Source organism: Trichechus manatus, unplaced genomic scaffold (genome assembly GCF_000243295.1).
Source record: "Trichechus manatus latirostris isolate Lorelei unplaced genomic scaffold, TriManLat1.0 scaffold00227, whole genome shotgun sequence".
Lineage (NCBI taxonomy): Eukaryota > Metazoa > Chordata > Mammalia > Sirenia > Trichechidae > Trichechus > Trichechus manatus.
In genome coordinates, this window is record NW_004444163.1 from 3176452 (window position 1) to 3190726 (window position 14275).

General features: G+C 40.6%; 1 protein-coding gene across 2 annotated transcripts in view; it reads right to left on the reverse strand.

Annotated features, from left to right (window-relative positions):
- SORL1 (sortilin related receptor 1) overlaps window positions 1–14275 on the reverse strand; it is a 222857-nt gene that overhangs the window by 99875 nt on the left and 108707 nt on the right. For both annotated transcript variants that reach the window (XM_004389001.2, XM_023742976.1), the window contains exons 16-18: window positions 11963–12048; window positions 7399–7571; window positions 6773–6904 (exon numbers count right to left, since the gene is read on the reverse strand). In XM_004389001.2, the coding sequence (XP_004389058.1) occupies window positions 6773–6904; window positions 7399–7571; window positions 11963–12048 (391 nt within the window). The remainder of the gene's footprint in view (window positions 1–6772; window positions 6905–7398; window positions 7572–11962; window positions 12049–14275) is intronic.

Consider the following 14275-nt stretch of genomic DNA (forward strand, 5'->3'; position numbering starts at 1 on the left):
TTCAAGTTAGTTTCTCATACAAAAATTTATACACACATTGTTATGTGACCCTAGTTGCTCTCCCTATAATGTGACAGCACACTCCTCCTTTCCACCCCGGATTTCCCGTGTCCATTCAACCAGCTCCTGTCCCTTTCTGCCTTCTCATCTCGCCTCCAGACAGGAGTTGCCCATTTAGTCTCATGTATCTACTTGAGCTAAGAAGCACTCTCTTCACGAATATCATTTTATGTCTTATAGTCCAGTCTAATGTTTGTCTGAAGAATTGGCTTCAGGAATGGTTTCAGTTCTGGGCTAACAGAGAGTCCAGGGGCCATGTCTTCCGGGGTGCCTCCAGTCTCAGTCAGACCACTAAGTCTGGTCTTTTTACTAGAATTTGAGTTCTGCACCCCACTTTTCTCCTGCTCCCTCAGGGACTCTCTATTGTATTCCCTTATCAGGGCGGTCATGGTGGTAGCCAGACACCATCTAGTTCTTCTGGTCTCAGGCTGATGGAGTCTCTGGTTTATGTGACCCTTTCTGTCTCTTGGGCTAATTTTCCTTGTGTCTTTGGTGTTCTTCATTCTCCTTTGCTCCAGGTGGGTTGGGACCAACTGATATATCTTAGATAGCCACTCCCTAGCTTTGTTTAAGACCCCAGAAGACACTCACCAAAATGGGATGCAGAACATTTTCTTAATAAACTTTGTTATCCCAATTGACCTAGATGTCCGCTGAAACCATGGTCCTCAGATCCCCGCCTCTGCTACTCTGTCCTTTCAAGTGTTTGGTTGTATTCAGGAAACTTCTTAGCTTATGGTTTAGTCCAGTTGTGCTGACTTCCCCTGTACTGTGTGTTGTCCTTCCTTTCACCTAAGATAATTCTTATCTACTATCTAGCTAGTGAATATCCCTCTCCCTCACTCACCAGCCTCATAACCATCAAAGAATGTTTTTTTCTGTGTTTAAACCTTTTCTTGAGTTCTTATAATAGTGGTCTTATACAATATTTGTCCTTTTGCAACTGACTAAATTCACTCAGCATAATGCCTTCCAGATTCATCCACGTCATCAGAAGTTTCACGGATTCCTCGTTGTTCTTTATCGTTGGGTAGTATTCCATTGTGTGAATATACCGTAATTTGTTTACCCATTCGTCTGTTGATGGGCACCTAGGTTGTTTCCATCTTTTTGCTATCATGAACATTGCTGCAATGAACTTTGGTGTGCATGTATCTATTCGTGTGATGGCTCTTATTTCTCTAGGATATATTCCAAGGAGTGGGATAGCTGGACCGTTTGGTACTTCTATGTCTAGCTTTTTGAGGAAGTGACAAATCGATTTCCAAAGTGGCTGTACCATCTTACATTCCCACCAACAGTGTATAAGTGTTTGGATCTCTCCACAACCTCTCCAACATTTATTATTTAGTGTTTTTTGGATTAATGCTAGCCTTGTTGGGGTGAGATGGTATCTGAATATAGTTCTGATTTGCTTTTCTCTAATGACTAATGATCGTGAGCATTTCCTCATGTGTCTGTACACCACCTGAATGTCTTCTTTGGTGAAGTGCCTGTTCATATACTTCGTCCATTTTTCAATTGGGTTGTTTGTCTTTTTGTTGTTGAGGTTTTGCAGTGTCTTGTAGATTTTAGAAATTAGATGCTGATCGGATTTGTCATAGCTAAAAATTTTTCCTCAGTCTGTAGGCTGTCTTTTTACTCTTCTGGTGAAGTTTTTTGATGAGCCTAAGTGTTACATTTTTAGGAGCTCCCAGTTATCTAGTTTCTCTTCTGGTGTTTGTGCATTGTTACTTATGGTTTGTATTCTGGTTATGCCATGTATTACAGCTCCTAGCATTGTCCCTATTTTTATTTCCATGATCTTTATTGCTTTAGATTTTATATTTAGGTCTTTGATCCATTTTGAGTTAGTTTTTGTGCATGGTGTGAGGTATAGGTCTTATTTCAGCTTTTTGCAGATGGATATCCAGTTATGCCATTTGTTAAGGAGACTGTCTTTTCCCCAATTAACAGACTTTGGGCCTTTGTCAAATATCAACTGCTCATAGGTGGGTGAATTTACGTCTGTATTCTCAATTCTGTTCCACTGGTCTATGCATCTGTTGCTGTACCGTACCAGGCTGTTCTGACTACCGTGGCAGTTTAATAGGTTCTAAAATCAGGTAGTGTGAGGCTTCCCACTTTGTTCTTCTTCTTCAGTAATGCTTTACTTATCTGGGGCCTCTTCTCTTTCCATATGAAGTTGGCGATTTGTTTCTCCATCTCATTAAAAAATATCGTTGGAATTTGGATCGGATTTGCATTGCATCCTTAGATAGCTTTGGGTAGAACTGACATTTTCACAATGTTGAGTCTTCCTATCCATGAGCAAGGTATGTTTTTCCACTTATGTAGGTCTCTTCTGGTTTCTTGCAGTAGTGTCTTGTAGTTTTCTTTGTATAGGTCTTTTATGGCTCTGCTTAGATTTATACCTAAATATTTTATCTTCTTGGGGGCTACTGTAAATGATATTGATTTGGTGATTTCCTCTTTCAAGTTCTCTTTGTTGGTGTAGAGGAATCCAACTGATTTTTGTATGCTTATCTTGTATCCTGATACTTTGCTGAAATCTTCTATTAGTTCCAGTATTTTCTTGTGGAATCTTTGGGCTTTTCTGTGTATAAGATCATATCATCTGCAAACAGAGATACTCTGACTTCTTCCATACCAATTTGGATGCTCTTTATTTCTTTTTCTAGCCTAACTGCTCTGTCTAGGGCCTCCAGCATAATGTTGAATAGAGTGGTGATAAAGGGCATCCTTGTCTGGTTCCCGTTCTCAAGGAGAATGCTTTCAGACTCTCTCCATTTAGGATGATGTTGACTGTTGGCTTTATAGAAATGCCCTTAATTATATTGAGGAATTTCCCTTCTACTCCTATTTTTTTGAGTGTTTTTATCATGAATGGGTGTCGGACTTTGTCAAATGCCTTTTCTGCATCGACTGATAAGATCATGTGGTTCTTATCTTTTGTTTTATTTATGTGATGGATTACATTGATTGTTTTTCTAAAATGTTGAACCATCCCTGCATACCTGGTATGAATCCCACTTGATCATGGTGAATTAATTTTTTGTTATGTTGTTCAATTCTATTGGCTAGAATTTTGTTGAGGATTTTTGCGTCTATGTTCATGAGGGACATTAGTCTGTAATTTTCTTTTTTTGTGGTATCTTTACCTGGTTTTGGTATCAGGGTTATGCTGGCTTCATAGAATGAGTTTGGGAGTATTCTATCCTTTTTTATGCTCTGAAATACTTTCAGTAGTACTGTGTTAACTCTTCTCGGTAAGTTTCATAGAATTCTCCAGTGAAACCATCAGGGCTAGGACTTTTTTTTGTTGGGAATTTTTTAATTACCTTTTCAATCTCTTCTTTTGTTGTAGGTTTATTTACTCATTCTACCTCTGTTTGTGTTAGTGTAGGTAAGTAGTGTGTTTCTAGAAATTTGTCCATTTCCTCTAGGTTTTCAAATTTGTTACAATACAATTTTTCATAGTATTCTGTTACAATTCTTTTAATTTTAGTTGGGTCTGTTGTGATACTGCCCATCTCATTTCTTATTCAGGATATTTGCTTTCTCTCCTGTTTTTCTTTTGTCAGGTTGGTCAATGGTTTATCGATTTTGTTGATCTTCTCAAAGAACTAGCTTCTTGTTAACTATTTCAATTGTTTTTCTATTTTCTATTTCATTTAATTCTGCTCTCTTCCTTCTGGTGCCCAAAGGCTTCTTTTACTGCTCTCTATTTGCTCGAGTTGTAGAGGTAATGTTTTGATTTTGGTCCTTTCTTCTTTTTGGATGTGTGCATTTATTGCTATAAACTGACCTCTGAGCACTGCTTTTGCTGTGTCTCAAAGGTTCCGGTAGGATGTGTTTTTGTTCTCGCTTGATTCTGTGAATTTCTTTATTCCGTCCTTAATTTCTTCTATAACCCAGTAGTTTTTGAGCAACATGTTCAGTTTCCATGTGTTTGATTTTTTTTTCCTTGCTTTTTCTGTTATTGATTTCTACTCTTATGGCTTTATGGTCACATAAGATGCTTTGTAATATTTCAATGCTTTGAATTCTTTTAAGGCTTAATATGTGGTCTATTCTGAAGAATGTTCCATATGCACTGGAAAGGAAAGTATACTTGGCTGCTATTGGGTGAAGTGTCCTGTATATGTCTAGGAGATCAAGTTGGTTGACTGCGGCATTTAGATCTTCCACATCTTTATGGGGCTTCTTTCTGGATGTTCTGTCCTTCACCAAAGGTGGTGTGTTGAAGTCTCCTACTACTATCATGGAGCTGTCTCTCTCTCTTTTCAGTGCTGTTAAGAGTTTGTTTTATGTATTTTGGAGCCGTGTCATTGGGTGTGTAAATATTTATCATGGTTATATCCTCCTGGTATACTGACCCTTTAATCATTATATAGTGTCCTTCCTTATCCTTTGTGGTGGATTTTACTTTGAAGTCTATTTTGTCAGAGATAAACGTTGCCACTCCTGCTCTTTTTGACTGTAGTTTGCTTGATATATTTTTTTCCATCCTTTGAGTTTGTCTGTTTGTGTCTTTAAGTCTTAGGTTCCAAGGCTGTAAAGCTTTATGGAAGCAGACTGCCGCACCTTTCTCCCGCAGAGCGGCTAGTGGGTTCAAATCACCGATCTCTCGGTTAGCAGCCAAGCACTTCATCCACTGCGCCACGAGGCCTCTTCTGTACAAAGTAAGCGCTAAATTAAGTGTTTACTTATTTAGCCCGCCCATGTTAGTCCATGCTAAAGAGCCACCAATGGAGCTACACCTTCTACAGAGTAGGTCCTGCAAGTCACAGCCTTGCAGTTCAGAGTCTCCACAGACTGGCCCCACATCTCTCTCCATCCTCTTCTCCCACAACTTCAGCTAGGCTGGTTTCCTCCTGCTACTCTACATCTGGTGCATACTGTCTGCTGTTTGCATCTGCCATAGCCCTGTGCCTAGCCTGCCTTCCCCACTGCACTCTCTAATCAAATCTTATTCTTCCCTTCAAAACTTACCTCTAGGCCCACCTCCTTCACTAACTCTTCCAACCCACCCTAACCAATAAGTATCCATAAGACTTGTTGTTGACTCATCTTACACTATTTTGTACAAACAGTACATGAATTGTAACTTGTCTCATCACAAGTCTGTGAGAGGGTAGGGATTTATGCTTCGGTGGTCACACTCAAAGGAGAGAAATAGCAATAACAAGACCACCTACGCACATTCAGTAAGTGCCAGGACTGTGCACCTTTTTACTTACTTCTTTCAACGGCATGAGGTGAACACTATTACTATCATCTCCTCATCAGGGCTCATCAGGACATCACATCCTCAAGGTGTGGCCGCCTTTTCTATGTTGCCCCCACTCACCAATCACATGATCACATTAACCTATGTTCGGTTTCTGCAGCACTTATCACCAACAGAACCAATGTGTTCATTTATTACCTTGCTTTGCCCACTAAAACCTAACTCTAACAGAGCAGGAACTCGTCTGTCTTGCCTACTGCTGTATCATCAAAACCTAAAACCATACTTAGCACACGGTATGCATTCATTCAAAAGGCACTTGTTGAATGAGTGAATAAATGATCTTCACTTTACAGACAAAGAAACTGAAGCTGAGCGAGGATAAGGAATTTGTCTGAAGTCACAAAGCTAGCAAAGAATAGACTGAACCCAGGTCCATCTCTCAAGTTTGTGTCTTTGGTCTTGCAACTTCTCTTGGCTCTCTGTGTCTCCTTGCTTCTTATATATGCTTTCCACTTAGCCCAGCATGCCATATCTCCACATAGGGCCAGTAGAAGAGGCAGTGCTGAGGCAGTGCCTCAGGGCCTCCACAGTAACTTGCAGAAATATACCTATATTACTTGAGACAATAATTTTGGGGGTTTAGAGGCCATTTGTTACCCTCATGTTACCTTAGGGATACAAGGGATAAGTGGTTACCAGGTAGCTAAGTTCCATATAAGTGAAGTAGGAATAATAAGAGTACCTACCTCACAGGGCTGTTGTGAAGAGTGAATCAGATAATTCATGTAAAGTGGACCCAGCTGGGCTTGAGCACGTAAGTGCCCATCATCATCATTAATAGTAATGATGACAATAATGTCATTATTACTCTAATAGACTATAACAATACTATAGTATTATTGCTATAGCATTTTAATAATACTTTAGTATTATTGTTACAGCATTATAATACAATGGTATTATGTATAAATTTTATGGATCGCAATACTATGGTATTATTATCGTTACTTTTATTACTCTATGCTTCTACTATCCAAAAAAAATAATCTTCCAGATATCTAAATGAAAGCTGTTTGATGGATTTGGGCATCCCGTTCTCATGTGGGACCCACCAGCCGCTCCGTGGGGAGAAAAATGTGGCAGTCTGCTTCTGTAAAGATTTACAGCCTCAGAAACCCTATGGGACAGCTCTACTCTGTCCTACAGGGTCGCTATGAGTCGGTATCAACTTAACGGCAGTGGGTTTGGTTTTTTAGTTGGTTCTCATGAGGGACCTTCTCGGCCATGAGCAATCATTCTGAGACTATGCCCCCTTCCTCCCTTCTCCAGAGGCTCAGCCAGTTCATTCTCTGGGAATTCGCTGAGAATTTCCAGAACAATCTGATACACCGGCTATTGCGTCTGTGTCAAATCTAGTTTAAAGCCCAAGTGCTCCATTTTTCTTCTTCATTAAGGACAGCATAGGAGTGCACATACCTCAATCTTTTTAAAGCCAGCATCCACCCAGTAAAGCAACTGGCTGAGGGGTTCAAAAGCCAAAGCTTCTACTGTCTGCAGGCCGGAATTGATGATCACCTCTTGCCCCGTACTCCCATTCAAGCAGAGGCGCTAAAGAGAGAAAAGGAATAATAATGCTGTGAAGCACTCAAATGACTTCCTGTCAAATCAGTCCCCTGCATGGTTACGCTTTATTTAACTGGCTTATCTGGCAGTTTCATATTAGTAAGTTTCCGGATAAATGAAGCCGGTTTTAAATAAAAGCATTTCTAAAATGTATTATGGTTTCCTGTTTAAAGCAGAATAACAAAACAGAATTTAACCATTTCCATCACTCTTCACTACCATCATGAACACAGGTTACTAGACAGCAGAAGACAGGTCTTCCTTTGTCCTTGCTACACGGACAGAGTTAGAGAGAGAAAGAAAAACATGAAGACAGGAAACTGAAAAGCTGCATCAGTGGGCCTCGTGATGAGTCACAATTTATATATCTCTAGTTAAGCCTTTCCTTAGGTCATTCTGAATGACGTTTATCAGGACCAGATACTCAGGACGGCGGTCAGAAGGCACAGACCTCCGGACCAGACCAAGGGATGACTCACCTGGATGATGTCCAAGGCCAGGTCAGACCAGTACAAGCAGTTGTGCTCATAGTCAAAGTCCAGGGCCACCACTGCCCGCAAGCCTGTGAGAGGCAACTCCTCGATGGCTCCTGAGGCTAAGTCATAGCGGTGGATGGACTTTCGCGTGGCATACAGGATGAACTCATTCTCCTCTGTGCAGACAAACAGACAACAGGGAGATTGGACCCAGACGTACTTACAGGGTCCTGGCATTTCTGATCTATTTTTCCTCACACATAAATCTTAGACCCATTGGCTCAGCTCATGGACCAAGTGAACAATCATAGGAATCAAGAATTAAGAGACCTGTAATGGAATCCCATTTCTTGGGCAAGTTACTCAAACTTCTGTGGATCTCAGTCTAGTGCTCCTCTGTATAATGTTTCACTAGTTACATTTTTTTATCTAGATCCCCCAGTAGGCATGCTCCAACATCCAAACTTCTGACCTAGGCCTAAACGTCTTCAGAGTCACACTTGTTGCAAAATAAGCACGCCAATCAGCATGTTCTCCCTCATCTTAGGACTGCACCTGTAGCACCATAATCCATTCCTTTCCACACCGTGGTCTACCTTGTTGACTAGAGACCATATAGTCCCTGAAGACTTGTAATGAAGTCTTCTAATCTATTTGATCGCTTATCCAATATTGTTCACAATGACATATGGCAATTATATCAACATCAGATTTTCAATACAGTAGTACTACATTTGTTCTTGACTACTTAGAAAATGTTTTACAAATATAATCTTCATAAAGATACTAAAGATCCTAGTTCTATTTAACAAATACAGTTGTCCCTCAGTAACCACAGGGGATTGGTTCCACGACCCCCCAGGATACCAAAATCCTCAGATGCTCAAGTACCTTATATAAAATATATAACCTATGCACATCCTCTAGTACACTTTAAATCATCTCTGGATTACTTAGAATACCTAATACAATGTAAATGCTGTGTAAATAGTTGTTATACAGTATTGTTTAGGGAACAATGACAAGACTAGAGGAGAACGATGCTCAAACAACCAGTCGGGGAGAGAGACTGAGGATCTGAGAAATGGAGGAGGCTGCAGCAGGGTACGCCTACATATCATTTCATCCGTGTGGATTCAGCGTAGTGCTTGGCGCACAGCAATCTCAAGTTTTGCTTTTTGGAACTGTCTTTTTCTTCCCCCAAATATTTTTGATCTGCAGTTGGCTGAATCCAGGGATGCGGAATTCGAAGATACGTAGAGCAGACTGTACTTACACAGTGTACTTACTATGTACAAGGCACTGTTTAATCCTCATAACAACTGTATGATGCAGAAACTATTACACATGAGAAAAGTGAGGCCAGAGAGGTTAAGTAAGTCACCCAACGTCACACAGCTAGTAAGTGGCAAAACCTAGATTTGAACTCAGGCAGTCTGGATCCAGAGTCTATGTTTTAACCACTACATATGTTGGTTGGTTCCTGTGACACAGAATAATTTGTTGCCGTTTCTAAAAATGTATAGAGTCCCAGAATCTTAAAAGACTTATCTAACGTCACACAACTAAACTCTTGTTCTTGCTCTTTTACTTAGGGAATAGCCTGGAAAACATTCAGATTCTTCCAAGGGAGCGGAGAAGAGCATCACGCCAGTATCCATTTCCAAAGCATACATTTTGACAAGATGTTGCATATGGAACAAGATGCAGATCTTAATCTCTTTGCTGCATGCCTGGATTAGTTTGATTTCCACCCCACCTCCCCGCCCTTAATCTATACATTGGATGACTCAACACATCCTAGCCACCTGCCTTATAAAGGCTTCATCATAGATAATGCATCAAAACGTAAGTCCACCTGAAATTTTTAGTAAAGATTTGCTTTCTCTTCCTCTGGTCTCACTTCACTTCAAAAGGATCTAAGCTACCACCACATGATAACTAATCGTCTCTGTTAGTTTTCAAGGAAGACTTCCCACTGTAATTCCCAGAGAGGGGGGCAGTCAAGATGCAGGGCACTGGAAAGCTGCCGAGCCTTTAAACGGCATCAAAATGAAGAACTCTCAAAGAAGCTGCTTCGATGAATCGCAGAGAGAATGCATCAGAGCAGCAAGCCTCTCACCCAACATCTCTCTCAACCAGCATCTACAGACCTGATCTGTTGTTTTGGCTTCTTCCTCTAACAAACTAATGCCCTACAGTAGAGCCTAAGTCCAGAAATACTTGCCTTAGGATGAGGCCTACAGTGGAGTCGCTGGGTGGTACAGTTAATGCACTCAGCTGCTAAACAAAAGGTTGGTGGTTCAAAACCATCCAGAGGCACCTGGAAGAAAGATCTGGCAATCTATTTCCAAAAAATCAGCCATTGAAAACCTTACGGACCACAGTTCAGCTCTGACACAAATGGGGTCACCACGAGGGGGAACCAACTCAATGACATAGTATGTAAAGTGCAATCTAGAAAAGGAACAGGTGTCTTGGCCAACCCTGGCCATACATGAGCACAGCCTGGAAATCTGTGTTATTACAATAATCATTATGGAAGAAAAATGACTGCATTTTAAGAATCCTTCCATATGCCTGTATTACCTCATCTTTGCAAAGATGTTATGGTTCCCATTAGTCCTACCAAACCATCTTTTTCTTTCTTGCTGCATCCCATCCTTCTATGCCACGCTTTTTTTTTTTTTTAACATTTAGGGGGTGGCCCATGCTGCAAATGAGATTTTTTCACTTCATTCCCGTTCTATCTTCTCCTATCAGAGAAGACAATAGCTTTCCTGCCAGTTTTGACTGCCTTAAACAAACTGTTTTGTCCCTAGCTGAATTATCTTCAGAAATACTTATTACAAAAGTACATACTCCAGCCTCTGAAGAGGAACCAGTCAAACACTACTAACCCAAGTCCTCATCTATAATAGCTCTTATGAGGGGAATATTGAATATTACCTGCTCATTTGTAGGAATGTGCTGAAGCTGTGTTTTTTTTAAGTCTCCACAGTGAGGTATGTTCATTACTCTGGTAATGATGGAAGATTAAATTAAGGGACTAACGAGCTTAGCATGAAAAACACCAGGAAAAGCTGGCGAGCAAATGAGAGGGCTGGTCTGCCCTCCTGCAAGAACGATGCACTGCTTTCATGATTCATTTGGCACTTGTGGCTGTTCCATTAGACAGCACCTTGGCCTAATGGAAGTCGGCACCCATAGCTCACCTGCTGACAGGTATAAGTAGGAGGAAACGCTCAGAGGAAACAGAGAAGCTCTAAACAAATAAGAACTAGAAACGGTGAGGGAGGAAAAGATGCTAAGAGTTTAAAAATTTTTTAGTTACCGGAATTTCATGCCCATATTCAAATGCCTCAACATGATACATCACTACTAAATCATCTTAAAACGCGTTTTGGAACACACCAGCCTCCATTTGTAAAGCAGCCATTTTGACAAGATGCTGTATATGGGACCCGATGCAGATCTGAATTCCTCTGCTGCATGCCTGGATTAGTTTTTTGTTTTTTGGCTCCCCCGGCCCCCATTCCATACATTCAATGAATCAACATTTAAAAAAACAACCAACCAACCAGGTGCCATCTAGTCAACTCTGACTCATGGAGAACCCATCTGTTTCAGAGTAGGGTATTCATGGCTGTGACCCTTCTGAAGCAGATCGCCAAGCCTTACTGCCTTTTTCAAGGCTTCAGTATAGATTATGCATCGAACCATAAACCCACCTGAAATTTTTAGTAAAGATAAGTTTGCCTTCTTTTCTTCTGGTCTCATTTCACTTAAAAGGCACTAGCTACCACCACAACCAACTGCCCCTTTTATAATGTGCATTCACTCCAGAGATCTTTGTTTCTTAATTAGCCAGCATAATGACAATCTAAACTAATGGAAATGACAGTTATTTGCCATTTGGATAGTATCCAACTAAGAGCTTGGGCTTAGAATCTAAATTTTAACTTTGTCACTTACCAGATGTGTGACCTTAAGTAACTTGTTTAACCCTCTCCTCCAAACACATTTCTTCATAGCATAAAAAAATCGGAGCTGATAATAATGTCTGCTTCACTGGGTTGTTAAAAGGATTAAATTGGCAACACATGTAAAAGTACAATAAAATCTGTGAAATTCCACTAAAATATCAGTTATTATTATTATAAAATTCAGACAGACCACTTAGCTACTTGCTAAGAAGCCACAAGCCTCTTCACATTCAACTCTGAGAAACAGATCAAGGACCATGCAACAGACCTTTAGCAACCCCCAGGACCTAGTCCCAAGCACGCGACAGATGTTAAATGAATGTTTTTCAATCAACAAAGGGATTTTCCTCAAAAAAATTGAGCTGACATAAAACATTTGCTATTCCTATAAAGGTTTAAGGCTATATTTAAATTTAGTTTGAATACTAGGCTTCAGGGAAAAAGGGAGTGCTGTGATGCTTATAATTTTCCGTTATTTTTTTCCATTAAGTTAGAAGAGCAACCAGCCTGGACTTGGGTGAAAGCATGATAATGCTTCGATGACATCTGAAGAGTCAAAAGGAAGAAACAACCTCTCTTACCTGCTAGGGGACAGGGGACCAGCTCTCCTTCCAGTCGCGCTTCAACATCTCCACCACTACAAGTATCCCCAGAAATCTTCCGGTAACTGCCACCCCCCACCAAAAAACAAACAAAACAAAAAACAAGAAGTCAAAGACAGCAAAGACCAGTCATTCTTGAAGGCATCCCAATTGGGAACATATTTCCTATCCATGGAAAATACATTCATCTATTCATGTCCGTATAAAACTAGAAGTAGTAGTTTAGTCATTGAGTCAGTTCCACTTATAATTAGATTAAGCAGGCGCAGGAAATTTGGGGCATTATCCTAGGCAAGATTTTTAATTATATCTCTTCAACAAACTCCTCTGAAGATGTGTTCCTGCTGAAGTTTATGACTTAAGATACTCTTAGAATTGCAAAGAAGCTTACAGATTTGCAATTTTTTTTCCTCACTAGGGAGGGGTAGGAAAGTTTGCAAACATCAGAATTTAAAAAGTTGTCCAAGATACTTGAAACCTGCTGTTATGGATTGAACTGTGTCCCCGCAAAAATATGTGTCAACTTGGCTAGTCCATGATTCCCAGTACTGTGTGACTGTCCACCATTTTGTCATCTGATATAATTTTCCTATGTGTTGTAAATCCTATCTCTATGATGTTAATGAGGTGGGATCAGTGATAGTTATGTTAATGAGACAGGACTCAACCTACAAAATTAGGTTGTATCTTAAGTCAATCTTTTTTGAGATATAAAAGAGAAAAGCAAGCAGAGAGACAGGGGTACCTCATACTACCAAGAAACAAGAGCCAGGAGAATAGCACGTCATTGAATCCGGGGTCCCTGCACTGAGAAGCTCCTTGACGAGGGAAGACTGATAAGAAGGACCTTCCCCTAGAGCCAACAGAAGAAGTCTTCCCCTGGAGCTGGCAACCTGAATTCAAACTTCTAGCCTCTGCAAGGTCGACCAGGAGGCCATACCAAGCATATCTGGGATAAATGGCCCTATTTATCATGTGAGTGGAGCAGCCTCCTCCCAGTACCACATCCCACTAAGGACCTAAAGATACAGGGGCACAGGAAGAAGAGGCAGAAAAGACTAGTGTGGAGATAAAAACTAGTTCCTTCCCTTTTGTAACTAGGAATGTATTATTGAGTATAACAAGGCATATACAAGGTAGGAGATACAAAGAAATTAAGTCTAACTCTCCTAAACTATGAAAAGCAGGCTTAATCCATATAGTCGCATCACATAATCTGAGAGCTGCAAATTTACTAAGTAACCTGAAATCAACAGTCCATTAGTGAACAGCAGAGGAGTACAAGCAGAGCTTGACTCTGACTTTCAGTATACTGGAAAAAGTCCTGAGCAAGAAAATCCAGATGTCAACTCCTTTATGATTACAGAGAGGTCCTGGGCAAGTTCTCTAACCTCAGTAGACTTCAGTGTTGACAGGGGTGGTCCTGCCTGGCCCGCCCTCCCTCCCTCCTTTCCCACACTAAGGGTCTCTGTAAAAATAAAAGTCAATATATGGAGCACACACTTAAAAAGTAAAAGGACAATAAAATTAAAGGGGGTTATTAGCAATGTCAAGGATTTCATTTTACTTGGATCCACAATCCATGCCCATGGAAGCAGCAGTCAAGTAATCAAACCACACATTGCACTGGGCAAATCTGCTACAAAAGACCTCTTTAAAGTGTTCAAAAGCAAAGATGTCAGTTTCAGGTGCTCCTGACCCAAGCCATGGTATTTTCAATCACCTCATATGCATATGAAAGCTAGACAGTGAATAAAGAAGACAAAGAAGAATTGATGCCTTTGAATTATGGTGTTAGGAAAGAATAATGAATATACCATGGAGTGCCAGAAGAATGAACAAATCTGTCTTGGAAAAGGATGGCGAAACTTCATCTCATATACTTTGGACATGTTATCAGGAGGGCCCAGCCCCTGTAGAAGGACATCATGCTAGGTAAAGTAAAGGGTCAGCAAAAGAGAAGAAGACCCTCAACGAAATGGACTGACACTGTAGCTGCAATGATGGGCTCAAGTATAGCAACAATTGGGAGGATGGCGCAGGACCGGGCAGTGTTTCCTTCTGTTGTACATGGGGCAGCTATGATTCGGAACCAGCTCGATGGCACCTAACAACAACAACAACGTTAGCAATGGTATTGTAATTAACAATTGCAATGCTACTGCACCTGCTAAGTATAATGGGTTTCACAAGGTGAAAGAGCACACATTTTATAGGCAAGGTTAGAGGTGATTATAACCAAGACATGAGGAAAACAAAGACTAACACTGAATAATAGAAAGAAATATGGGG